This window comes from Chrysemys picta, chromosome 4 (genome assembly GCF_011386835.1).
Source record: "Chrysemys picta bellii isolate R12L10 chromosome 4, ASM1138683v2, whole genome shotgun sequence".
NCBI lineage: Eukaryota > Metazoa > Chordata > Testudines > Emydidae > Chrysemys > Chrysemys picta.
The window spans coordinates 8143753-8170419 of NC_088794.1; the positions used below are offsets into that span (position 1 = coordinate 8143753).

The 26667-nt window shown below is 59.0% G+C and overlaps 2 protein-coding genes across 5 annotated transcripts; one reads left to right on the plus strand and one right to left on the minus strand.

Annotated features, from left to right (window-relative positions):
- Positions 1-100: 100 nt before the first annotated feature.
- LOC101932241 (phosphatidylserine decarboxylase proenzyme, mitochondrial-like) lies at positions 101-6029 on the plus strand. Of its 4 annotated transcripts, none has more exons than XM_024111965.3 (7): positions 101-514; positions 2087-2254; positions 2423-2653; positions 3735-3861; positions 4059-4190; positions 4318-4478; positions 5082-6029. In XM_024111965.3, the coding sequence occupies exons 2-7, from the start codon at positions 2132-2134 to the stop codon at positions 5304-5306; spliced, it is 999 nt and encodes a 332-aa protein (XP_023967733.2). In that variant the 5' UTR covers positions 101-514; positions 2087-2131; the 3' UTR covers positions 5307-6029. The 4 variants fall into 4 exon arrangements, with proteins under 4 accessions (XP_023967733.2, XP_065450499.1, XP_042699704.2 ...); XM_065594427.1 differs by having other exon boundaries at positions 2131-2254; XM_042843770.2 differs by lacking the exon at positions 2087-2254.
- Positions 6030-6162: 133 nt separating this feature from the next.
- Positions 6163-18059, minus strand: SLC5A2 (solute carrier family 5 member 2). The gene is given in 16 exon segments (XM_065594313.1): positions 6163-6972; positions 7688-7840; positions 8122-8235; positions 8237-8338; positions 10138-10306; positions 10454-10604; positions 11130-11237; positions 11375-11510; positions 11639-11868; positions 12089-12169; positions 12282-12387; positions 12519-12623; positions 12923-12982; positions 13066-13170; positions 13822-13893; positions 17900-18059. Coding segments are annotated over 16 exon segments (2028 nt in total). The 5' UTR covers positions 17999-18059; the 3' UTR covers positions 6163-6735.
- Between the last annotated feature and the right edge of the window lie 8608 nt (positions 18060-26667).

A 26667-nucleotide genomic window follows, 5' to 3' on the forward strand; every position in this document is an offset into this window, starting at 1 on the left:
CAGCCACCTCTTGGTTGAGGTGCAGGGGCTGTTTATACGGCGATCCCTCACCCAGCACTGAGATGCAGCCACCTCTGGTGCAGGGTGTGGGGACTGTTTATACGGGGATCCCTTTTCTGGCGTTGTGTTGCAGCTCCCTCTGAGGTGAAGTTCGGGGGCTGTTTATACAGGGGTCCCTTGCCTGGCACTGAGATGCAGCCACCTCCAGGGTGGGGCACAGGGGCTGTTTATACAGGGATCCCTCGCCTGGGCTGAGATGCAGCCGTATCTGGGGCATAGTTCAAGCCCCTACTGTTTGCAATCCCACCGTGTGTGCGTGGCCAGGTGATGTCACGGTCCTGCTGTGTGGGGTGATGATGAGACCATAGGCTTGTGCGGAGCCAATTTCATGAGGGAGGGCCCGGCCCCTCCGTGCAAGTCTTGTGAGTCATTGTGCACATGTGGTGTGATGGCCATCGCTGAGCACTGGCGAGGTGGAAGAGACGGATCCCGGCCAGCAACATCCTTGCTCCCAGTGAGTGTGTCTGGGTTGGCTTCGCCCTGTGTGTGTGTGTGGTGATTTGTGTGTTGTTGTCATTCTCTGTGTGTGTGTTATTCTCTGTACCCTTGTAGTGGGTGTGATTTTGTGTTAGTGTCATTCAGTGTTTTTCTGTGTGTGTTTGTGATTGTGTTAGTGTTCTCTGTGTGTGTGCAATTTTGTGTTTGTGTGAATGTTACCCTCTATTGTTATAGTGTGTGTGATTGTGTGTTAGGAGTAGTTTCTGTACCCTCGTGTGTGTGATTGTATGTCAGTGTGTGTGTCTTGTTCTGCATGCCCTTTTGTGTGTGAGTGTGTGTCACTGTCATTCTGTGTGCCATATTGTAGGAGGCTGCTGGGGGGTGTCTGTGCTGAGTTGTGGGGTGTGTGTGCGTATGCATGCACCAGCATCAGTAGATATCAGCTGTCTGAGAGTCGCTGTCCTGCTATCAGTGTGTGCGTGTGTGCATGTTGCAGGGTGTGGGTCATTGTGTCAAATGTGTGTGTTGTATCTGTGCCGGTTGTACCGTATGCTGTCAGTGAGTGTGTGTGAGCTTTGTTTCCTGTGTGTATAAACAGTAGGGTGTGTCACTCAGGGCAGGTGTGTGTTATGTTATTAATGCGTGTGGGGGGGTGTCCTGTTCCGTGTGTGTGGGACCCAAAGGCCAGGAGTCTCTCTCCCAGCCACTGTGCGTCAGTGGGTATGTGTATATTTGTGCATGTTTCCTCTGTGTGAGAGTGGGTGGCTGTGTCTGTAGGTTTTCAGGAGTCACAGCCCACCCTCAGCTGCTGTGTGTTATGTGTGTGTATGTCTCTGTGTGTGTTACACCATGTTATTATCTGTGTGTACATGATACTGTGTCTATGCATGTGTGTGACGTGTGTTACACTGCATGTTACACATAGACATAGTGTGTGTGAATTACACTGTGCTCTGAGTGTGATACAATAAACTGTATGTGTTTTTCCCTGTGTATGTATTACATTTGTGTGTGCAACTGTTACACACAGACACACACAAAGAGTATCTCGGTGTGTGTGTGACACTGTGCTCTGTGTGTGACGCGGTTACGCTTTCTGTGTTACACTTAGTGTTTTACACTGGTTTATGCTCTCTTTGTGTGTTACACCCTATGTGTTTTACATTTGTATGTGCAACACTTTTGCTGTGTGTCTATCAGAGTGTGTGTGTTATATTGCTATGCTCTGTGTGTTACGCTCTGTGTGTTACACTGTGCCTGTGCACAACATTGTTCTGCTCTGTGTGTATGACACCGTGTATCTGTGTGTTTGTGTTATGCTGTGTGTAACTGTGTGGTCTCGGGGAGTGGGCTGGCTCTGTCTTGGGGGTGCTGTCTGGCCCCATGGCAGCCCCAAGCCTGGGCACTGCTCTCCTGATGGGCGTGGGGGACCCAGCCTGACTTTGGGGGATGCCCCTGGGGCAGTGACTCCCCTTTGCCCCAGGCTGGGATCTCCCAGGCAAAGGCAGGCTGTGCAGAGCATCTCATAATTCCCAGGGGTGAGTGCCCAGTGCCTGGGTCCCATTCCCTGTCCCGGTTTCTCCCCCAGGGGTGAGCCGTGGTGTGTGCATGGTGCTGTACGTGTCCCCCCAGGATGGCCATCCCCAGGCTTTCCCTGCGGCGCCATCTACCCCGGATTCCTGGCCATGCCCTGCGGCTCCGCTCCTGGCAGATTCTCAAGCCCCTCACCCGTGCTGGGCTGCAGCCCACCAGCAAGGTCAGGGCATGGGGGGTAGAGAAGGGGCCAGCGAGGGGGAGGAACTGGGGAGAAGGGGGACAGAAGAAGGGATGGGAGGGATCTGGGGTGGGAGGGGAGGAGTGGGGGGAGGGGGTATATAGGGGGCTCTATGGGGCGAGTGCCCCCTGCTGACTCTCCCCGCTGCAGGCCTTGTACTGCTGCGCCCCCACCCGGCTGCTCTCGCGACTCTGGGGGGTGCTGACAGGGCTGGCGCTGCCCCGCTGGCTGCGACGCCCCCTGCTGGCGCTCTACGTCTGGGCCTTCTCCGTCAACATGGCCGAGGCGGCTGAGGAAGATCTGAGTGGCTACCGCAGCCTTGGGGAGCTCTTCCGGCGCCCGCTCAAGCCCTGGGTGCGTCCCATCGCACCCTATGACATGGTATGTCCTGCTCTGTCCCCCCCATTGCCCTCCCATGGCATGGTACGTCCCGCCTTGCCCCCCCCATTGCCCTCCCATGACATGGTACATCCCACCTTGCCCCCCATTGCCCTTCCATGGCATGGTATTTCCCGGCCTGCCCCCATTGCTCTTCCATGGCATGGTATGTCGTGCCCTGGACCCCCATGACATGGTAGGTGATGGTGCTTCCCATTGTTCTCCCATGGCATGGTATGTCCTACCCAGCTCCCCCATTGCCCTCCCATGACATGGTAGGTCCCTCCCATTGTTCTCCCATGGCATGGTATGTTCCACCCTGCCACCCCATTGCCCTCCCATGACATGGTATATCTTGACCGGCCCCTTCATTGCCTTTCTATGTCATGGCAGGTCCCCCCTTCCCCAGCAAAGCTCCTCATGGGATGGTATGTTCAATCCCACCCCTCCACGTTACCGTTACCTTCCACTCCTGCACCCCCTACAATATGATTGGTTGCATTTTGTTCTCCCCTCACCATGGCATGGTATGTCCCACCCCTCCTGCACAAATTATGGTATGTCCCATCCCCCCTCCACATGGTATGTCTCATTCTCCCCTCCCCCCTGTACCCCATATCATGGGTCTTCCCTTCCCATGAAACCCCTTTGACATGGTATGTCCCGATGCCCACAGTGACAATACACATGCACATCCCTCCCTGAGGCCAGGCTCCCCAGGGTCCCAGACCTCCCCGCCTGCCTTGGCCCGCGTGTGTGCCCAGCAGCGCTGCGAGCTCAACATGGCTGTGCCAGCAGCGGCACATGAGCCTCCCTCGCGTGTGAGACACAAGCACATTCCCCAGGGCTCCGGGCCTGGTGCTTTCACAGCCTGGCTTTTCACGAGAGCTTTGCACTGTCTGTGCACGGGCCGGCACGGGCCCTCCCCAGAGCCCTGCCCCTGCCTTCCCAGGGCGCTGCTCCCTGGGGTTTGGGAGTGCCCCCATCTTTGCTCAGCTGGCACAGGTGTGAACACCCTGGCCTGCCCTCGTGAATCCCCATGTGAGGCCATCCCCGCTTCTCATCCTGTCCCGGCTGGTTGCAGGTCAGCCCGGCAGATGGCTGCATCGTGCACCTGGGCCGGGTGCGGAGGAGCCGCCTGGAGCAGGTGAAGGGGGTGACGTACTCCCTGGAGAGCTTCCTCGGGCCCCAGGACTGGAGGGAAGATGGGGGTGAGCGAGGGGTTCGGGGTGGGCTGATGTGGGGGTTGGGCTTAGGATCCAATCCAGGGGGGGTGGCTGGGATAGATCCCAGGGGCCAATCTGGGGGCCAAAGGGGCCACGCTGGGGGGGACAATCCGTGTGTATGTGTGTCCCCCAATCCAAGGCAGGTGCAGATTAACCCTTTGCTGTCCGTCTCTCTTCCCCAGGCCGGGATCTCTCCCCATGGTGGCGCCGGGGGCACCGGCTCTATCAGTGCATCATCTATCTAGCGCCGGGTGACTACCACCGCTTCCATTCGCCCACCGACTGGCACATCCGGCACCGCCGGCACTTTCCTGGTACGGCACAGCCAAGGGGGGAGCAGGCTGCGGAGGCGGGGGGCCTGGACCCGATTGTCACTCACGCTGGGGTCTCCTCTTCCCTCCCATCTGTCTGCCTGCCCTGCCCCGTGCCCGTCCGTGGCAGGCTCCCTGATGTCGGTGAGCCCGAGTGTGGTGCGCTGGATCCCGGGGCTGTTCTGCCACAACGAGCGGGTGGTGCTGAGCGGGGAGTGGGCTCACGGCTTCTTCTCCCTGACTGCCGTGGGGGCCACCAACGTGGGCTCCATCCGCATCTACTGCGACCAGGTGGGGCTGGGGGCAGAGAGAACTGGGAGCCCTGGAGAGGGGGACAACCCTCTGCTGTCCTGATGGGGTCCCTGGTGAGCGTGTGTGCTTGTGGGGTCCGCACGCGGGGGGAGTCCTGGTGAGCACGCACAGGCTCATGGGATTGCATGTGGGGGGGCCCTGGCAAGTGTGCACACACTTGCACGATCAGATGTGGGGGGTCCTGGTGAGCGTGCACATGCTCGCACGGTCAGATGTGGGGGAGGCCCTGGTGAGTATGTGTGTGCTTGTGGAATCTCACGTGGGGGGTCCCTGGTGCGTGCACACGCATTTGTGGGATCAGACAAGGGGGGCCCTGGTAAGTGTGCGTGCACTTGTACGATCGCACATGGGGGGCCTCCCGGTGAGCATGTGCGCCCATGGGATTGCATGTGGGGGGGCCTGGTGAGCGCATGCTCTGGTGGGATTGCACATGGGGGGGGCTAGTGAGCACGTGCTCCCGTGGGATTGCATGGGGGGGGGGGGGGTGAGCGCACAGTCACATGGCTCTTGCGAGCCAGAGCAGACGTGGAACAAGGGGGTACCTGTCACCATGGTAACCATGGCCCCCTTTCTCTCCGGCAGGACCTTCACACCAATTGCGCCCGCCACGTGCAGGGCCGCTACCACGACCTCAGCTACTTGGCTTGGGCAGGGCCAGACGGGGTCCCCACCCCCAAGGGATCTGGCCTAGGCGAGTTCAACCTGGGCTCCACCATCGTCCTTCTCTTCCAGGGGCCCCGGTGCTTTGGCTTCCGCACCAGTGCTGGGCGCAGGGTGCGGGTGGGGCAGGCGCTGGGCAGCCTGTGACGCGGCGGGCAGAGGAGCAGGCCCCCATTTCAGGACGGGACCCCGATTTCCTGGGGAGATTGGAGAACCCCTTCACTGCCATGGGGGAGACACCCCAGATTCGGTGGAGTACAGGGAGGCGACACTAGACTTGTGGGAGAAGGGAAGCCCCCATTTCAGATGGGAGAATTGGACCCCTCTTTACTGGGGGGAAGGGAGGGGTCCCCCATTCCAATAGCCCCTCCAGCTTTTTGCTGAGGAATGTGGGGGGCTTTGACACCCCTTAAGAATCATGGAGGAAACATAGAAGTGACCCTGATCTTAGCAGGAGATGGGATTTTTGGAGGCAGGAGCACGAGGAACCCGTACATTCAAGAGGGGGGACAGAGAGCCCCCCCATACTAGGAGAAGGGACCCCACTTTCCAGGGAGGGAATATGGGGTGAATCTGTGGCCCCCCACCTTTAATTCCAATGGGGGTAAAAAGAGGATACTTGGTTTTAAGTGTGGGGGGGTCCCAAATTCAGCGGGGGGGCATGGGGGTGAGACCAAGGCCCCCCCCTTAATTCCAACGGGGGATGATGTGAATGGCTCAGGGGAGCTCCTTCCCAGATCCTTTGGGGTTGAAATGTGGGGGGAACTTTTGTACCATCCTCTCTGCCCCTCACCCCCCCCCCCCGCCCCATAAAGCAGTCTGAGCACCAGGGGGCAGAATAACTCTGAAATAGAGCTTTCTATTTTCATATACAGCCTGTTTGTGTGCATTTGCGGTGGGAGACGGACCTGGAGCCTTTCCCCTCTAGGGGGCGCTGGCTCCGATCTGGCCCTGGGCTAGGGGATTGGCTGGCTTAGGGAGTGGGGAACAGGACCTGGGGCCTTTCCCCTCTAGGGGGCGCCGGCTGTGATCTGGCCCTGGGCTAGGGGATTGGCTGGCTCAGGGGGTGGGGAACGGGACCTGGGGCCTTTCCCCTCTAGGGGGCGCCAGCGCCAGCCCAGAAAAGCAACCACCGGCTGCAGTTTCCCATTCATTTATTTGTCTGTTGCTTCCCCTCCACACTCTTCCCAGCCTGAGTTTCATGGGGCGGTGGGGGGAGGCCGGGCTGGGGGTCGGTGAGGGGCTGGGGGTTATGCTGCCCCCTTCCGTTTCCACCCTCTTCCTGTGGTCTCTGCACTGGGTTTGGGGGGGAGGGGAGCCCCTGGAAAATACCTTGGGGGAGGGGGAAGGGGGGTACACAAGCCCCTCTCTGACAGCTGAGGTGCACAGTGGGGGGGGGCTATGGCATAGGGCAGAGGGGACCCCACCACAGGGAGAGGATGTGTGTGGGGAGGCTACAGGAACGGGGAAGGAAAAGAGGGTTTATTTGGCGGCAGTGGGGGGCTGAGGAGGTGGGAGGTGGCCTGGGAGCCCCATAGCAGAGGCAGGAGCTGCCGTGGGCTCCCCGCGGTGGGGCTCAGAGACGGGAGGGCTCCCCGTGGCAGAGGCTCAGGCGTAATAGCCCCACAGGAAGAGGGCGATGGCCATCATGACAATGGCGTTGAGGTTGACGACCCGGCTCCAGGTTGGGTGCTCCGTGATGTCCGGCAGCCGCTCCACACCCGGCTCCGGCGCCCGCCGCGCTGCACCCCCCAGGCTGCAGAGCCAGGCCATGCAGCGCCCCACGCAGCCCTGGGGCTGACCGGCCGGGGGGCCTGGCGGAAGAAAGAGAGTGAACAGCGCCCCCTGCCGAACAGAGCCCCCTGCCTGTCCCCCTGCAGCCCAGCGCCCACCTGCCGAGCCCCCCGCCTGCCCCCCTGCAGCCCAGCGCCCCCTGCCGAGCCCCCCGCCTGCCCCCCTGCAGCACAGCGCCCCCTGCTCAGCCCCCGCCCCGCCCCCTGCAACACAGCGCCCCCTGCCGAGCCCCCTGCCCGCCCCCTGCAGCCCAGCGCCCCCTGCCGAGCCCCCCTGCCCGCCCCCTGCAGCACAGCGCCCCCTGCTCAGAGCCCCCCGCCCGCCCCCTGCAGCACAGCGCCCCCTGCCGAGCCCCCTGCCTGTCCCCTGCAGCACAGGGCCCCCTGCCGAACACAGACCCTGCCTGTCCCCCTGCAGCACAGCGCCCCCTGCCGAGCCCCCCGCCTGTCCCCCTGCAGCACGGCGCCCCCTGCCGAACAGAGCCCCCCGCCTGTCCCCCTGCAGCACAGCGCCCCCTGCCGAGCCCCCCCGCCCCCTGCAGCACAGCGCCCCCTGCTCAGCCCCCCCCCGCCCGCCCCCCTGCAGCACAGCGCCCCCTGCTCAGCTCCCCGCCCGCCCCCTGCAGCACAAGCGCCCCCTGCCGAGCCCCCCCCCGCCCGCCCCCTGCAGCACAGCGCCCCCTGCTGAGCCTCCCGCCCGCTCCCGCGCAGCACAGCGCCCTCTAGAGCCCCCACCCTTCCACCTCCAACACGTGCTCCACAGCCCCGTTCGCGGCCACTCCCTGTTGCTGCCTTGTTTCTTGCCCTCCTTCTCTCCTCCTCCTCCTCCGTGTCCAGGTCCACGCGCTCCTCTTTGCTGTGACGCAGGCTGAACACCAGCCGGTGTAGCTGGGGAGGGGGGTCGCACGGTGAGCACTCTGCACTGGGACGCCTGGGTCCCATTCCCCGTCCTGCTCCCTCCCCCTAGGGGCGAGTGCCCTGTACTGCTGTTCCGGACACCTGGGTCCCTTTTCCTCCCTCTTTGTCTCTCCCCCTTAGGGGCAAGCACCCTGCGCTCCTGTCCTGGACACTTCCCCACCCTGGTCTCTCCCTCCTAGGGTGAGAGTCCTGTACAGCTGTCCCGGATGCCTGGGTCCCATCCCCTTTCCCGCCTCCCAAGGGTTGCTCACGTGCTTGTCGGAGATGGGCGGGGTGCAAAGCGATACCCCCACCACCAGGGCGACGCTGGCAAGGAAGAGGATGATGGCGAAGTACAGGTAGTGCACCCCGCAGATGAAGCGGGGGGCAGGAGCTGGGGAAGATGCAGCTACCAGTGCCATAGGCGAATTCAGGCAGCAGACGGGCCAGACCCATCAGCAGCCCCCCGACCAGCCCCCAGAACGCGCCCTGTGTGGAGAAAGGGGGGGGTCATCTGGGCTTCCGGGTCCTCGCTCCCTCATCCTCCCACTGCCGGGATGCCTGGGTTCCCCCACTCCCTCCACCCTCCCCTCTTCTCCCGCGACCCAGATGCCTGGGTCCCCCACTCTCTCCACCATCCTCCCTGTGCCTGGCACTTGGATCCCCACACGCTCCCCTCCTCCCCCATCCTCCCACTGCCCAGACACTGGTCCCCATTCCCCACACTCCTCCCCTCCCTTCCCACTGCCTGGATGCCTGGGTCCCTCCCTCCCCAGCGCCATCTGCCGCCTACTGTGGACATCAGCAGACCAAGTGTCCGCTCATGCCAAGGTCTCTAAGCCTCAACCGGACACTGACACACACAGAGCTGGGACCCAGCCTAGCTCACCTGGGTGTTAACATTGTTAAATTAGGTCTGAGGGGTTAGCGTTTAGACCCGCTGAAGCGTTTGTACGTTGCTGCAGGCAGAGATCTCACCTATCGCCTCTGTACCCCGGTCATACTGCGGGGTAACGGTAACTCACCAGCTGGGAAAATAGCGCCACTGGGTGTGAAATGCCGGTTTGCCACAGGAGGTAGCTCCTGCCCTACAAAAGACGGTCCGTGGGGTCTGTCTCCACAGCAGTTCGCTGCCCACGCTGGCCTGCGCCAGCCGACAGGCTGCGGGGCTGTCCCACTGCTGTGTAGACGTCTGGGCTCGGGCTGGAGCCCTGGCTCTGAGACCCTCGGACTTCGCAGGCGCCTACAGCCTGGGCCGCGCCCGGCCATCTACACAGCCGTGAAACAGCCCCTGAGTCGGCTGCGGGTGTCAGCTGCTGTGTAGCCAGACCTAGCGACACCAGACAGACCGATGCAGCGCATCAGAGGGCAAATGATTGCCCTCCCCACCCACCCACCCATGAAGAGGAGATGCCCTTGAGGCCTCGTCCCGCCAGCTTAAACTCTGGGGGAAGGGAATAAAAATCACTGCCAGGAAGAATGTGGCTCGCTCAGTGGTTTGCACATTGGCCTGCTAAACCCAAGGTTGTGAGTTCAATCCTTAAAAGAGCCATTTAGGGATTCAGGGCAAAAATCTATCTGGGGATTGGTTCTGCTTTGAGCAGGGGGTTGGACTAGATGCTCTCATGAGGTCCCTTCTAACCCTGATAGGCTATGATACCAAGCATAGGTAAACAATCCCCTGCCTTAGCTCACAAGGATGTATAGGGCTTGCTTGTGAGCGATGCTTCTGCCACCTTTTGGAGACTCGTTTGTGTGTGTAGCTTTGACCTGCTTTACCCTTGTAACTAACACGCTTGTTTCTTCTTAGTTACTAAATCTTCAGCTGGTTTATTACAGGACTGGCTGCCAGCCTTGTCTTTGCTGTGAGATCTGCCGTGCAACTGACCGGGGGCGAGTGACTGGTCCCTTGGGACGGGGAGTAACCTGAATATCGGGGTGAGTTTGGGTGTCAGTCCGCCTTAAGGTTGGGACTCACACCCTTGAGCCATTCTAGAGAGTGTGACGCCTGCATCCCCACTCCCTCCACCCCTCCCCTTTCTTTCCGTTGCCTGGACACCTGGGTCCCTCACCCCCCCACTTCCTGGAGGCCTGGGTCCCCCGAACCCTCCGACTGCCCAGACACCTGGATCCCCCGATCCCCTGCCCCCTTCTCGCCATCCCCGGACACCTGGGTCCCTTCCCCCTCACCTCGCCCCCCCTCCTCCTCTCTATCCCCGGACACCTGGGTCCTCCAATCCCCTCCCCCTCCTCTCCATCTCCAGATGCCTGGGTCCCCTGGCACTCACGGGCTCGTTGACCCTCTTGACGAACAGGGCGAGGAAGAAGACAGCGGCGATGGGTGGTGCCAGGTAGCTGGCGATGGACTGGATGTAATCGAAGAGCTGCCCGCTCTGCGCCGCCTGCACCACTGGGATCCAGGCAATGCTGATGGCCACCATGCACAAGATCCACACCCTGCCCAGAGACCAGGGTGAGGGGCAGGGGCGTGGCTGGGCCCACAGCGCCCCCTAGTGCCGGCTGGTAGACAGGGCAGGGCTGGGCCCACAGCAAGCTCAGAGGCACAGCACTCCCTGCGGCACAGTGCCCCTAGTGCACCCTCACCTGCCCACGATCAGCAGCTCCTTGCTCCTGGCCCGGGGCCGCAGGCGGTTGTAGATGTCCATGGTGAATAGGGTGCTGCTGCTATTGAAGATGGAGGCCAGGGAGCTCATCAGGGCGGCCAGCATCACGGCCAGCATCAACCCCCGCAAACCTGTAGGGGGCAACAGAGAGTCAGACTGCCCGCTCCCTGCAGCCCGGAGCCCCCTGCCGAGCCCCCCGCCCGCTCCCCGCAGCCCGGCGCCCCCTGCCGAGCCCCCCCGCCCGCTCCCTGCAGCCCAGCGCCCCCTGCCGAGCCCCCCCCCGCCCGCTCCCTGCAGCCCGGCGCCCCCTGCCGAGCCTCCCGCCCGCTCCCTGCAGCCCGGCGCCCCCTGCCGAGCCCCCCGCCCGCTCCCTGCAGCCCGGCGCCCCCTGCCGAGCCCCCCGCCCGCTCCCTGCCGAGCCCCCGCCCGCTCCCTGCAGCCCGGCGCCCCCTGCCGAGCCCCCCGCCCGCTCCCTGCAGCCCGGCGCCCCCTGCCGAGCCCCCTCCCTGCTCCCTGCAGCCCGGCGCCCCCTGCCGAGCCCCCCCGCCCGCTCCCTGCAGCCCGGCGCCCCCTGCCGAGCCCCCCGCCCGCTCCCTGCAGCTCGGCGCCCCCACTGCAATGCACTAAGGCATTGGGGGCCAGCTCCAGCTGCTGACCGGCAGGCATGAGAGTCACCACCAGCTTGGGGTAGGCGATGTTGGAGCAGCCGACTTCAGTGCCACAGATCCGCTTGCAGTCCTCTGGCACCACGCAGGCCACCTCGTCTGGAGAAAAAATGGGGTAAGCAGGGGGGCCCGGCCTGGAGGCAGGGGGCTAAGACATGGGGCAGCTGGGATCCCGCCAGCAGGGGGCAGCGGTGCCCAGCTGTCCCTGTCTCCTGGTGAGGTGAGGGGCACCGTACCTGGGTAAAGGATGCGGCTGATCATTCCTGGCATCACCATGAGGAACATCGGCAACAGCTTCAGGTACCCACAGAGGATGCAGCCGGCTTTGACATGGGTCAGGCTCTTGCCCGCTAGGCAACGCTGCACAATCACCTGTGAGCAGGGAACGCCCCAGTGAAAGGCCCTGTGCCCTGAGTCAGCCCGTCCCCCACCCCGGGGCTGGAGCGGAGCCGGCACCCCCAGAGGGGAGAGGCCCCGGGCCCCATTCCCCGCCCCCATACCTGGTCGCTGCACCAGTACCAGGTGGAGATGATGGTGAGGCCGAAGATTAGCGCTGGCCAGGGGAGGTCTCCGGTTAGGGGGTCGCGGAGGAGGTGGAAGGCGTCGGGGCGGGGCTGGTAGCAGGTGGCTGAGATGTTGTACAGGGCCGGGGCTGGAGAGAGGGTGTTGCTGGGAAGGGCCTCCAGGTACTTGTCAAAGAGCCCCTGGTAGCCCCCCACCTCGTGAAACGCTGCAAAGCAACCAACAGGGGGCACTGTGACGAAGAGAGACCGTGGCAGCCCGCTCCCCACAGCCGGGAGAACGCGGGACTGGGAGCCCCCTCCAATAGCCAGCACCCCAGCCCCGCTCCTTACAGCACCCCCTGCTGGGGCTGGAGGCACCGGGGGCTTCCTTTCAGCTGCAATTCCTGCCCCTGTCCATGGGGGGAGCAGCGGGTGGGTCTCACTCACCAAAGCCCATGAGGACGAAGGCTCCCCCAATGATGACGAAGGTTTGCACGGTGTCGGTGTACATCAGGGCCGCCAGCCCCCCTGGGAGAGAAAGGAGGAGTGGGGTGAAACGGTGCCCACCTGCGCCCCCCTCCCCGCCCCGGGCCCAGCTGGAGCGGCCCCTGGGCTCCCAGCCCAGATGCGGCCCCGTTACCTGTCACGGTGTATATGGTGGTAATTACGAGCAGGGCAATGACAGCGACGTAGATATCCCAGCCCAGAGCCTGCTGGATAAACACAGCCCCCGAGAACATGTCCACCTACGGGGGGCGATACAGGGGGGGGGGGTCTCAGCACGGGGCCGGTGTACACAGCACCCCCTGCTGGGAGTAGCCGGGAGCACCACCCACAGCCAGGGCTCTCGCCCCCGGGAAGAAGATTAATTACGTACTGAGATTTTAGTGAAGATGTAGAGAAAGAGGGACAGGATGGACAGATAGATCCGGATTCGCTGGCCCCCAAATCGCTTCTTCAGATACTGGGGCATTGTGATCACCTGCAGGTACAGAGAGAACAGAACGGAACCCAGGAGTCCTTGCTCCCAGCCACCCACTGCTCTAACCCACCAGGCCCCCCTCCCTTCCCAGAGCCGGGGAGAGAACCCAGGAGTCCTGGCTCCCAGCTCTAACCCACCAGACCCCCCTCCTTTCCCAGAGCTGGGGAGAGAATCCAGGAGTCCTGGCTCCCAGCCCCCCTGGTCTAACCCACCAGGCCCCCCTCCCTTCCCAGAGCTGGGGAGAGAACCCAGGAGTCCTGGCTCCCAGCCTCCCCGCCTATACCCAGTGTGATGCTCACCCCGGCAGTGAGGTAGACAGGTACGAAGAGCCATCCGAGGAGGAGAACCACGAAGAGAGCCTGGTGGGAAAGCGGAGCGGGGTCAGAGAGGGGGAGATGGGACAGGGAGGGGGAGGGGGTTATGGGCACTCGAAATCACTTACATTCCACTCGAAGCCGGCCACCGCCAGCCCATTGGCAGCACCGGTGCCAGCCAGCCCCACGAAGTGCCCACTGCCGATGTTACTGGCAAAGAGAGACGCACCCACCTGCAGCACAGCACGAGGGAGAGGGACTGGGCATTGGATAGATGCACCAAGCATTGTCCCTAATGCCACCCCCTTCCCCTGGGCACTGCCCCAATGCCACCTCCTGCCCTAGGCTCTGTCCCTAATGCCACCCCCTTCCCCTGGGCACTGCCCCAATGCCACCTCCTGCCCCCGGGCACTGCCCCAACACCACCCCCTGCCCCAGGCTCTGTCCCTAATGTCACCTCCTGCCCCCAGGCACTGTCCTTAACGCCACCCCCTGCCCCCAGTCACTGTCCCTAATGCCACCCCTGCCCCCGGGCACTGCCCCCAATGCCACCCCTGCCCCCAGTCACTGTCCCTAATGCCACCCCCTGCCCCTGGGCACTGCCCCTAACACCACCCCCTGCCACTTAACCTCATCTCCTTGCTATGGTCCCCCTGATGTCAATCCCTTGCCCCCCCATCCTCACCCCAGCTGCTGCTAGGGTCAAGTATTAACCCTCTTCCCTAAACCCAGCTCTGAATCCATTCCTGAGATTGATGGGTTAGCCCCATACACATCTATCTATCTATCTATCTATCTATCTATCTATCTATCTATCTATCTATCTATCTATCTATCTATCTATCTATCTATCTATCTTATCCTGCCCCCATTGCAATACTCACCGGCCACCAGACCATGTTTCTACCAGCCAGGAAGTAACCCCCGATGGTGTTCCGGTTGGTGCGGCACATGGACTACAGGGGCGAGAGCGGGAGGAGGGCATTTTCCAGGGGCTGGATGCTGCGTTTCTCCACCAGCTCCAGAGATACCCAACCAGCTCCGTCTCCCTCCACGGGGTGAGTCCCCCCAGCTCTGGCTGGAGACGCCAGGCTCAGAGAAGGGCGATGGGAAGGAGCAGGGAGCTGGACCAAATCTCCTCTGGAGAGTGACTGGCCTGGGGCTCAGAGATTCTCAGGCCGGCCGGGTCTGACCTCCCATGGATCACAGGCCAGGGAACTGCCCCAAATCATTCCTGGCTGAACAGGGGCAGATCTATTAGCGCAATGTCCCAGCGATGGCGAATCGGCCACAGCCCTGGGTTAGCTGTTCCAATGGTTAATTCCCCTCACTCTTAAAAACATACCCCTTATTTCCAGTCTGAATTTGTCTGCTTCCAGCCACTGGGTCGTGCCAGACCTTCATCCGCTGAAGAGCCCAGTATTAATTATTTGTTCCCTATGGAGGTACGTACAGACTGGGATCAGCCCACCCCTTCACCTGCTCTTGGTTACGCTAAATAGCTTGAGCTCCTGGAGTCAATCACAAGGAGGCAGGAAATGCACTTTCACCCGAGGCGTGATCGGCCTTCGGAACTCCCTGCCACCAGAAATTGTGGGGGCCAAGATTCAAAGAGGGACTGGATATTTCAGTGGCTGAAACTAGCCCGAGTTGATGACACAGCCTCCTGCTGTAGGGCTTCAGGGAGTCCCTGTTAGAGACCCAGTTGAGACATATAGCGCGGGGGCGGAGGGGTGTGTATGTCTCACATTGTCCTTTGCTGGAGACTGGGTTAGATGGGCCTCGGTTGTGAGCCAGCCTGGCATTGAGAGAGGAATCCCACTGCGGTGCACATGTCTTGCCTGAGTAATTCTGGTGTGTCCCACCATTTTGGGTCTTTGCCATGGACTGCGGCAAGCTGAGGTGTCCACGAGGGGAGGATCCAGCACTCGGGGCTGTGAGGGGATGGGGCCGGTGAGTTGGAGGGGCCACAGTGACTTATTAAAGCCATTGGTCCATGGACAGGGGGCTTTGTGTGGCGAGGCGATGCAGGAGGCCCACGCCGTACATTTCTGCTCCCTGACTAATCTGCTAATCTGTTGAAATGTACACCTCATTACAGGCCTCATGAGCATTCCTGGACCATGTACTTCTCAGTAATAATTAACAACCTCTTCCCCCGTCCCTGCCCAATCTGGAGCTGAGATCAAAGAGCTGAGACTAAGAGACGAGCGAAAACACAACTGTACAGCCGGGATGAGGCCCCACCAGTCCTTCCACTGTGAGATGGGACCCTCCTGGGGTGGCGTAGAGGGAGCTATAAGCGGGAGAAGGGACAGAGATGTCATGGCAGTGGTGGGACAGGGACAGCCCCATCCTAGAACTCAGCGGTTTGGGTTCTAGGTACATCAATCATGCCAGTGACTTGGGTTCTAGGCATGTCAATCACATGAGGTAGTTGGTTCTAGGACCCAGCTCCACAAAGGGACTTAGGCATCATGGTGCTCAGCACGGGAACACCTAATGTTTAGGTGCTGAGAAAATCACTGGACCAACACTGGGATCCAGAAAGCCTGAGCTAGGCACCAGGCTCCCTATATAATGAATGGATGCTAGGTGTGCTAGGCGGGGAGCCAGCTGAGCTAGACAATGGGAGATGGGGGGGTTCTAAGTCCCACCCCTCTCATGGAGTTCGCCCCCTCAGTCCAAGCTGCAGAGAGGCGCCTTGCTCTGCCAGTGACCCAGAGCTGGGAACCCCTCTCCTGGGGTCGGGCAGCTTCGGTGCCTGCATTGTTCCTTGTGAGAATGAGTTGAGTGCCTGCCTCGCTCCACACAAAACAGCCACAGGAGGAGGTGCCCAGCTTACAACTTCCAGCCCAGTGCTTAGAGCACTCAGCCTGGGATGTGGAAGCTCCTGGTTCAATTCCCCCCTCTGCGTGAAGAGAAGCCACAGAGCGATAATAGGATGGTTGGACATGGGGGCTCCCTTGGTCTCTCCTGGTACAGCTCCTCCTCCTCGGTCAAGAGTCCCTGGGCCAGAGAGAGAGGAGGCCAGAGCTTGAGAAGGACTCTGTGGGCCAGTGGTTGGGACACCCAGCTGGAAGGTGGGAGACCCCTGGGGCCAGTCCCCCAGCTGCAACCACTCCTTCACTGAGCCACCGCGGACCAGCTCTACCAGGAGGGACTGAGGAGGTCATGCTGGGGCTTAGGTGCAAGACAGGTGCCCAGACGCCCAGAGGCAGGCAGCAGCTCACGTGCCCCGAGGCAGAAACTCGGGCGGGTATGAAACTTGTACTGCAATGACTTAGGTGTTGGGTGGGAGCCGAGCGAGTGTTTTGTGGATCTCAGGGGAGCCTAAAACTAGGACTTGGGCACCTAAGTCCTCTGTGGATGTGGGCCTCAGCCACAAACCCTTCTGAGCCCTGCTGTTCTGGGCTGTATGGGCTTCCCGGGCTGCAGCTCAGGTTCTGGGGTCAGATTTCCGGGGTTGAGCCCTGGGTTTTGGTTCTGGGATCTGCCAGCAACAGGGATACGCTAGGATCGAGATGGAAATTCAAGTTTCAGAGTCTGAGTTCCTGGGTAGTGATGCTTGATTCTGGGATGGATGGATGGATAAGTGTGTGGGGGCGTCTGGAGACTGATGGCTAGAGGGGTGTGTATGGGGATAGGTAGCTGTGTGTCTATAGGGATAGACAGCTGGATATAGGGGTGTGTATGGAGACAGGTAAATGTGTGTGTACGGGGATAAACAGCTGGCTAGAGGGGTGTGTATGGGGCTGGATAGAGGGGTGAGTAGTGGGATGGATGGGTGGACAGAAGGGTGTGTATGGGGATGGATAGAGGGGTGAGTAGTGGGATGGATGGGTGGACAGAGCGGTGTGTAGATGGATAAAGAGAGGGCTGTGTTTGGGACTGAATGGGTAGAAGGTTGGGTATCAGGATGGCTACATAGGTAGGGAGGTGTATGGAGACAGATAAAGGGATAGACAGAGGGGTGTGTATGGGGAATGAAGGATGAGGGATAGAGAGCAGGGTGTATATGGGGATGGGTGGATAGATAGAGGGGTGTATATGGGGATGGATAGATGGCAGGGTGTATATGGGGATGGGTGGGTGGATGGATAGATAGAGGGGTGTATATGGGGATGGGTGGGTGGATGGATAGATAGAGGGGTGTATATGGGGATGGGTGGGTGGATGGATAGATAGAGGGGTGTATATGGGGATGGGTGGGTGGATAGCAGGGTGTATATGGAGATGGGAGGATGGATAGAGGGGTGTATACGGGGATGGGGGAATAGATAGAGGGTTGTATATGGGGATGGGTGGATGGATGGATGGATGGATAGCAGGGTGTATATGGGGATGGGTGGATGAATGGATGGATAGCAGGGTGTATATGTGGCATAGGTGCCAACTCCGTGGGTGCTCCAGGACTGAAGCACCCACGGAAAAAAATTGGTGGGTGCTCTGCACCCACCGGCAGCTCCAGCTTACCTCCGCCTCTGCCTCCTCCGCAAGTGCGCCATCGCGTCCTGCTTCTCCACCCTCCCTCCCAGCGCTTGTGCCGTAAAACAGCTGATTTGTGGGGCAGGGAGGGAGGGGGGAGGAGGGGGGATGCGGCGCTCTGGGGGAAGAGGCAGGGCCATGGCGGGGATTTGGGGAAGGGATCCAATAGGGGCAGGGAGGGGGCGGAGTTAGGACGGGGACTTTGGGGATGGGGTTGGAATGGGGGCGGGGCCAGGGGAGGGGTAAGGGGTGGGGGGCACGAGCACCTACTGGTGCCGGAGAAAGTTGGCGCCTATGATATGTGGATGTCCTTGACTCAAGTTTTGGGTCTAATTTTGGGGTGTTCAGTTCTAGTTCTGGGTCCAGGTTTCTGCCTGGTGGTTCTGGGTCCCAGAAGAGTGGCTCAGGTCTCTACCCTGTGCCATTTCTTCCCCTGTTGCCCAGTGTTGGGGGGGTGGGAGAGAGGTCACATACCCAGAGCCCTACGCAGATGACCAGGATGAAGTAGCCCACGATGACTCCAATGTCAGCAGGGTTGTTGATGACGGCCCTGGGCTGCGGCACCCTCTCCATACTGTTTCTGTCTCTCTCCCTGCAATGAAATGACACCTCGTGGAAGGGTCCCCAGGGGCCAGCATGGATGGTTAATAGCAAACCTGGTCATGGGGCTGGATCTGTGATTAACCAACCCAGAGACTGCGGGGAGGAGGGAAGTAGAATAGACTGAAGGAGTCCTGACTCCTGAACCCCGCTCTCTGCCCCCATCCCTCCTCCTGCTCTTGCCATCTCTGCCCCGCCATTCCCTGGTAGCTGGGTAGAGCTGAGCCCATGTTCTGAGCCATCTGAAGCCCTTCTCCTTCTAGGAGAAGCAGAGTGAGGCTGGGCTGAGCCAGGCTGAAATGTGCACTGCTGGTGAGTGCCACCTACTACCCTGTGCTCCCTATGGGAGGGGGAGGGGGCTTCTGCCATGGGAGGGTTGTTACAGGGGAGGGGGCAAAGGGGGAGTCAGTTGTGGCAAGGAGGGCTGCAGAAGATTGATTTATCTTTCCATCCATCCCCATGCAGACCCACCTACATGTCTATCCATTTCCCCACACCCTCCTCTATGTATGCATCCATGCCCCTCATGAACCCAACTACCCATCCATCCCTTTACAGACCCAACTACACATCCCTTCATCACCCTACACACCCAACTATCCATCCCCCTCTGGATCCAATGACTCATCCCTCTATTGCCCAAGAGACCCAATTATCCATCCCTCCATCACCCTACAGACCCAACTATCCATCCCACTGTGGGACCAACTACCCATTCATGCGTCCCTCCATTGGACCTAGCTATCCCTCCCTCTATTCTCCTGTGGATCCAACAACCTATCCTTTCCTCCCTCACCATATGGACCCATCTACCTAACTATCCTTTCCTCCACCCCCCATGGACCCAATTACTCATCTTTCCAACCTCCTATGGATCAACTACCTAACCCTGAAACCCTCTTTGGACCCAACTACCCATCCTTCCATCCCCCTATGGGCCCAACTACCCATCCCTCCATCACCCTATGGACCCAACTACTCAACAATCCACCCCTCCAACCCTCTACAAATCCAACTACTCACCCACCCATCACTATATCCCTTACCTACTCACCCACAAATTGTTCCATCTCTTCATCTCTGTGATGGGGTGTTCACCCCACACCAGAGAAGAAAGGGTTAAAGGAGGCCTCATGGGCCTCCACACCCTGTCCCAGAAAGACGCAATGGAGGTGAGTCCTCCAAACAGCCAATTGGAGGGAGGCTGCACAGAGCAGCCAATCAAGGCCCAGTGGGATCACATAAAAGGAGCTGCAAGGCCAGAGACAGTCAGTTGCTCTGGGGAGCCCAAGGAGTGAGGACTGTGTTCCTAGCAGGTTGCAGGAAAGGTTGGACAGAGCAGTTGCTGGCAGGGACTGGGGGAGCAAGCGGGAGCTGGTGGCTGACTGCTGGGACTTGCTGACTGGATACTCTGAGAAGAGGGCTGGGGCTGCAGGGAAGTGGCCCAGGGAATAGAAGCAGCATAGAGCAAAGTTAAGGGGATGCAGCAGGAGGCTGCTGTCTACAGGGTCCCTGGGTCAGGACCCGGAGTAGTGGGTGGGGCCATTGGGGAAGGGGCTGGACTATTGAACTGAGCTACTTCACCCCTGGAAGGGGGAAAACACGCTGATGACATGGCTGGGGGGCAAGACGAGGACACTGCGGCATAAGTGCTGACTCCAGGGCTGGAGCACCCACAGCGAAAAACCCCCCTATCAGCACCTCTCCCTCCCCCCAGTGCCTCCTGCCCGCCGGCGGGCCCTGCCACTGAGCGCTTCTCCCTCCTCCTCTGCCCTCCCACCTGCCGCCATCAGCTGTTCTGTGGTATGCAGGAGGCTGGAGGGGAGGGGATAGGAGCGAGGACACAGTGATCAGGGGAGGGGGCGGAACGGGGCAGGAAAAGGAGGGGCGGGGGGGTGGTAAGAGGCGGGGCTGTAGCGGGGCAGGGCCTTGAGGGAAGGGGCGGAGTGGCTGGGGGCGGGGCCTGGGGCAGAGCTGGGGGTCGAGCTCCCCCCGGAACAAGGGAAAGTCAGCGCCTCTTCACTGTGGTACTTTGACTGAGGCGGGTCTGCAGTCGGAGACAACATCAGGAGAGGCACCACCTGGAGATGGTGCACTGGTTGGCGGAGCTAATTCCTGTGGTGGCCAGCAGGAGGCGCTGCTGTGGTGAATGGACTCTGTCATACCCAGCTATCCATCCCTCCAGCCCTCTAGGGACCTACATATCCATCCATCCCCCTATGGTTCCAGCCATTTATCTCTGCATCCACACTATCTATCTATCTATCTATCTACATGTGCCTGTCCATCTGAGCTCGAATGATGCTGGAGTTGGCGTGGAAGGCGCTATCACACACTGCTGTGGCATTAGGCAGCTGCAGCTCCCCATCGACATCATCACGCATGTGGATGGGCCCCCCCACCCCCGTGCCTTTGGCCTGTCAGCCTGGCTGGCTCTTGCACTGGGGCCAGGGGGAGGCGGCCTGGCTTGGAGCAGCAGATTGATGGCAAACACTTCTCCGTGGAGGTGAGTGGCGGGGGTGTGTGTGTGGAGAGGCTCAGCACTGGCAGAGCAATGCTGGGGGGGCGCTGTGCTGCAGGACGCAGGGGGGCTCAGTAGGGGGCGCTGGGCTGAAGGGAGCGGGGAGGAGGCTCGGCAGGGGGCGCTGTGCTGCGGAGGGGCTGGGGGGCTCAGCAGGGGGCGCTGTGCTGCAGAGGGGCTGGGGGGCTCAGCAGGGGGTGCTGTGCTAAGGAGGGGCTGGGGGGCTCAGCAGGGGGCGCTGTTCTGCAGGGAGCAGGCGGGGGGCTCAGCAGGGGACGCTGTGCTGCGGGGGGCTCAGTAGGTGGCGCTGTGCTGCAGGGCAGAGAGGGGCTCAGCGGGGGTGCTGTGCTGCAGGGAGCGGGCAGGGGGTGCTGTGCTGCAGGGCACAGAGGGGCTCAGCTGGGGGCGCTGTGCTGCAGGGCACAGAGGGGCTCAGCGGGGGGCGCTGTGCTGCAGGGAGCGGGCAGGGGGCGCTGTGCTGCAGGGCAGAGAGGGGCTCAGCGGGGGTGCTGTGCTGCAGGGAGCGGGCAGGGGGCGCTGTGCTGCAGGGCACAGAGGGGCTCAGCTGGGGGCGCTGTGCTGCATGGCACAGAGGGGCTCGGCGGGGGGCGCTGTGCTGCAGGGCAGAGAGGGGCTCGGCGGGGGGCGCTGTGCTGCAGGGCACAGAGGGGCTCAGTGGGGGGCGCTGTGCTGCATGGCACAGAGGGGCTCGGCGGGGGGCGCTGTGCTGCAGGGCAGAGAGGGGCTCGGCGGGGGGCGCTGTGCTGCAGGGCAGAGAGGGGCTCAGCGCGGGGCACTGTGCTGCAGGGAGCGGGCAGGGGGTTCGGCGGGGAGCGCCGTGCTGCGGAGGGGGTTCCTTCCATCTCTCTCTCTCTCTCTCTCCCCCCCCCTTTAGCTCCACATCCTGGGGTCTATCCCCAGCTCTGCTCATCATAGGCTGCCAGCTACGTGGTGCAGGGGCTGAGGGTACGTCTACCTGCCAAGCAGAAACCTGCAGCAGCCAGTCTCCGAGCCGGGCCTGTTAGACTCGCCCTTGCGCTCTCGCACTAAACCTAGCCGAGAGAACGGTCGGCTCAGGCTGGAGTTGGGCTGTGAAACCCACCCCGCTCCCCGGCCTCACAGCCTGAGCTCCAGCTCAAGCCCACATGCCTACTTGGCTGTTCTTAGAGCCGGAGCCAAGCCCCATGACCCCGAGTCTGTCGGCCCGGGCTCTGAGACTTGCTGCTGCGGGTTTCCGCTGGCCGTGTAGATGTAGCCAGAGCCTCCACCTTTGCCTGCGGGCTCGGTTCTCACGGAGGCATCTGGGTCCTGCCAGAAATAACAAAACCCCTAATGGCTTGGTCAGTGTCTTGAATGAGTCCCCTGTGCTTTGCTGCGGATATTGACCTAACGGAGTCGTTGCATGAAGAGGTGCAATAATTGCTCAGAAGAGTTGTGCAAGCAGAGACGTTTGGTGTAAAGATGTCGCCCAACGACAATGGTGACAGCTGGGTCTGTTGAAAAGGAGAAGATCTTCACACCAAATCTGAGGAGGCACCAGAGTACGCAGAGCACATCAGATACCTGGGTAGCGTGACCCCAAGGGACGTAGAGATCTGACATAGAATCGGACTTGGAACTGCGGCTCTAGTGACACTCGGCCGCTTTGGAAAAGCAAAGTTGTTACCGGGCAGTGTCCAATGAAATTGCTGCTGTCTCTGGTCTTCAGCATCTTGCTAGATGCATGTGAGACATGGAAGCTAAAGACATGGGACAGCAGGAGACTAGCCCTTCAACATGAAATGCAATTGCTGTATGTTAGCTCTACTTCGCACACGATTAAGAGAGAGGTAATGGCCCGGATCTGTGGCATAACCGGAGTGATCCTGGATAGCACTGAGGCCATCAGATGAAGAAAACTGGAGTTCGCAGGCTGAGTGGGTCGGAGGAGCGGAGTTAGATTGCTGGAGGAAGTGTAGCAGGGACTGGTGCCAGGGGCAGGGGTGAGTGTGGACCGGATGTGGTATGGTGCGCTGCTCAAGGCTGTGTGAAGACCACGAAATGCAGAGGAAGTTTGTTGGCCAATGCCTCCCATGTGTTGTGTTTACTGTCCGTAGTGACAGGGCTGGGTGGTGCTTTGCACTGCGAGAGCACGGGGGCATGTAGATGTTTCGGCACCCATCTGCCTGCCAGACCTGCCGTCCCCCGGTGCCATGGTAGCAAACAACACCCCCGCTTGAGCTAGAACCCTGCTTGAAAAGAGAGGGGCTGCTGGTGGGCTGTCCTCTGCGAAGGACCCGGGGGTCATTTCAATAGGGTTCCATACGTCCGGGTTTTCCCAGACAGCACAGCAGCCAAAGCCTTTCTGGGCCTCAGCTCTACTAAAACTTGACCACAGAAGTCATAACAACGGAAGCCCTGTTTGCTCAGGCTTCTGTGCTTGCAATCCGGAAGGGATCATTGTGTTTTGTTGACTGGCGCTTTGGTGGTGCTGCTGTAATTTATTTTAAACTGTGGTAGTGCCTGCAATGTCCTGCCCCCTGTGATGGGACTTTCAGCTGAGGTACTGGAATTACCTCTGAGCCCATTTTCCCTGCCAGCTTGGTACTCCAGAACCCTGCCTTGTTAAGCCAGACACGCCAGCCTGCTGCAACATAGACCCAGGGTCTGGGCCATGCCCCCAAAGCTGCAGACTTTAACTAAAAACATCTCAGCAGGTTACCTATCTCCAGCACCCAGACACCCAGCTCCCAATTCAATCCAAACCCCAAATAAATCCGTTTTACTCTGTATAAAGCTTATACAGGGTAAACTCATAAATTGTTTGCCCTCTATAACACTGATAGAGAGAGATGCACAGCTGTTTGCTCCCCCAGGTATTAATCACTTACTCTGGGCTCATTAATAAACAAAAGTGATTTTATTAAATATAAAAGTAGGATTTAAGTGGTTTCAAGTAATAACAGGCAGAACAAAGTAAGTCACCAAGCAAAATAAAGCAAAAACACGCAAGTCTAAGCCTAATACGTTAAGAAACAGTTTACAGGTAAAATCTCACCCTCAGAGATGTTGCAATAAGCTTCTTTCACAGACTAGACTCCTTCCTAGTTTGGGCCCAATCCTTTCCCCTGGTACAGTCCTTGTTAGTTCCAACAGACATCTTAGGTGGAAAACAGGGGCTTTCTCATGACTGGCAGCCTTAGCTTGTAAGCAGGGCTGTTCTCATGACTGGCAGCCCCCCTTGTTCTGTTCCACCCTCTTATATAGTTTTGGAATCTTTTGTCTCTCTGGGTCCCCACCCCTCCTTTTAATGGAAAAGCACCAGGTTTAAGATGGATTCTAGTATCAGGTGACATGTTCACATGTCCTGTGAGACCCCAGCCTCCATTCTTCCTGGGCTGGCCTGCACGTACCCAGAAAGGTTTGCAAGTAAACAGAGCCATTCACAACCAATTGTCCTAGTCAATGGGAGCTGTAGTAAGATGAGGCCCTGAAACATAAACTCTTGCATCAGAGGCCTGGTATGACGCCTAAGGCCTGAACTAAAGTAACGGTCAAGACTTTGCTAACATAAAGCAAAGTTAAGCTGTGACCCAGAGGCAGGCCCTGCTCACATAATCTGTCAAGAAGAGGCTGATGTTGCAAAATTACACATACCTAAAAGGTACTGGGCACCAGGGTCATCCCTAGCTATTCCTGGGCCCTATGCAGCCCCCTGCGGGGAGACCATGTGGGGCTCCAGGCCTCTGTGGGGTGGGGGGGGGCTGGCTTGGGAGGCAGGGGGAAACCGCCTCCCAGCACTCACCAGCGGCGTGGCCAGGGCCAGGTCACTGCACTTCCCACTGCTGGTGAGTGCAGGCCCGGCCCTGCTGCAGTCCTCAGGTGAGTAGGGGTGGGGAGCAGGGGCGGGGGCTATGGGGAAGAGGTGGAGCAGGGGCTGGAACTGCATGCAGCTGTGCAGGTGTGGTGCCCCAAATTTCCTGGTGCCCTATGCAGCTGGGTACTTTGCGTCTGGGTAAGGACGGCCCTGCGGGGCATTAGTTATGGAAACACGTGCCAGGATGGTACCAGAACACTCCGGTACTAGCACATTCCCCACAGATAACAGGAACAGGCTGACCTATCCTAAAGACAGGGGCAGGAGGGTAATAAGGTAGAGTTGTTTTGTGAGAGGCGGAACCCTGACCCATAGAGGGGTTGCGTCAGGAGTGATGTGTAACTTGTTTGTACCTGTGTATAGGAATGCACCCCTGAGGAGTTGTCTTGGTCTGGCCTAGTGGCAGTGGTAAGTCCCACCACTGACTGAGCCGGTCCATTGTCAGAGAGCACATCTGTACTGGCAGAACTGTAGACATCTGATCCAGGGAGCTAGAGACTGTGTTTCGTTTGACAATAAACTTGGCCGGGTGTCTTCGTACCTTATCGGAGTCTGTGGTCATTGGCGGTTCTCTCAGGGTCTGCTGTGTCAGCTATCTGCAGAGCCGGGGCAGCACACAGAGGGAACACACGCACGCAGCCGAGTGATATCAACACTGAGCAGAGCATCACACCGGTGATTTCTGACAACATTGGTGACCCCAACTGCTGATCTGGCGAGTAAGCGAGCTGTCCGTTGTAGAAATCACAATCTAACATGACAGAAAACCACAAGCTAGGGAACCACCTTAACCCCACCCTGGAAATCCCCACTTCTGTTTCCTGCTCAGTGAAGCTTAACCAGAGGGTGACAACCAGGGTGACCTATAACATGGACGGGCAGTACTGGGTAGTAACTAATTACAAGATATTTAGTTATTAAGGCCTCAGTGGTAGTGTCACTACTCCAAATTTCTGTTTTACTTCTCATATACATAATCCTGTGGAACACACTGTAACAATGCCTATCCCAGTAGTTCAAAACACTCAGCCTACTACTAATGATGAGACAGGTGATAACTGCAATTGCCCTAATAAGAATGTGTTTCTACCTGTGGCACCAAAGTAAAAGGGCCAGAGTACAACACCAGCCTGGAAAAACATGGTTATGCTTGGATATAAGGTAGTGTCATATGTACACATACATACTATACATCTACACCTATATACGCGACAAATATATACACCATATCCATATTATTCATATATATTAATTATTTGGGAGTGTCTCTAAGGCTCAATCATAATACTACAAAAACAACGAGGAGTCCTTGTTGGGATGGGGAGTTGTCTTACCAAGTGTGTGTGTGTGGGGGGGTGTCAGTGCTAACAAGCCAATTCAATTAAGGTGGCCCATTTCAAACAGTTGACAGTTGAAATGGGCCACCTTGATTGCATTGGCCTCATTAGCACTACAAAAGTGATTTTTCCTCCCTTGGTATTCACCCCTTCTTGTCGACTGTTGAGAATAGCCCACTTCCACCTTAATTGAATTGGTTCGTTAGCACTGACCCGCCACTTGGTAAGGCAACTCCCATCTTTTCATGTGCTGTGTATTTATACCTGCCTACTGTAGTTTCCACTCCATGCATCTGCTGAAGTGGGTTTTAGCCCATGAAAGCTTATGCCCAAATAAATTTGTTAGTCTCCAAGGTGACACGAGGACTCCTCATTGTTTTTGCTGATACAGACTAACACGGCTGCTACTCTGAAACATAATACTATATTCCTCAGTCATGGTCCCGGGCCTAACATTCCCAGGCCCACCATAAGGGACTAAAAATAATTGGATAATAAAATCTATCAGTCATACGAGGAAATGTGCAGGGGCATGAGTGTATGAATGGTAAAATAAGGTAACCACATAACCGTTTTTAGTCATCTGGGTTATCTTCAGTCCATGCATTATGCTTTTCTGGGACGATGGGTTAACATCCTCCCCATAAAAAGACAAAAAGTGGGGGAATGTAGTAAGATGAGGCCCTGAAACATAAACTCTTGCATCAGAGGCCTGGTATGAGGCCTAAGGCCTGAACTAAAGTAACGGTCAAGACTTTGCTAACATAAAGCAAAGTTAAACTGGGAGCCAGAGGCAGGCCCTGCTCACAGAATCTGTCAAGAAGAGGCTGATGTTGCAAAAATACACATATCTAAAAGTAGGGTTACCAGATAGCAACTGTGAAAAAATGGGACGGGGTGAGGTGCCTATATAAGAAAAAGTCCCCAA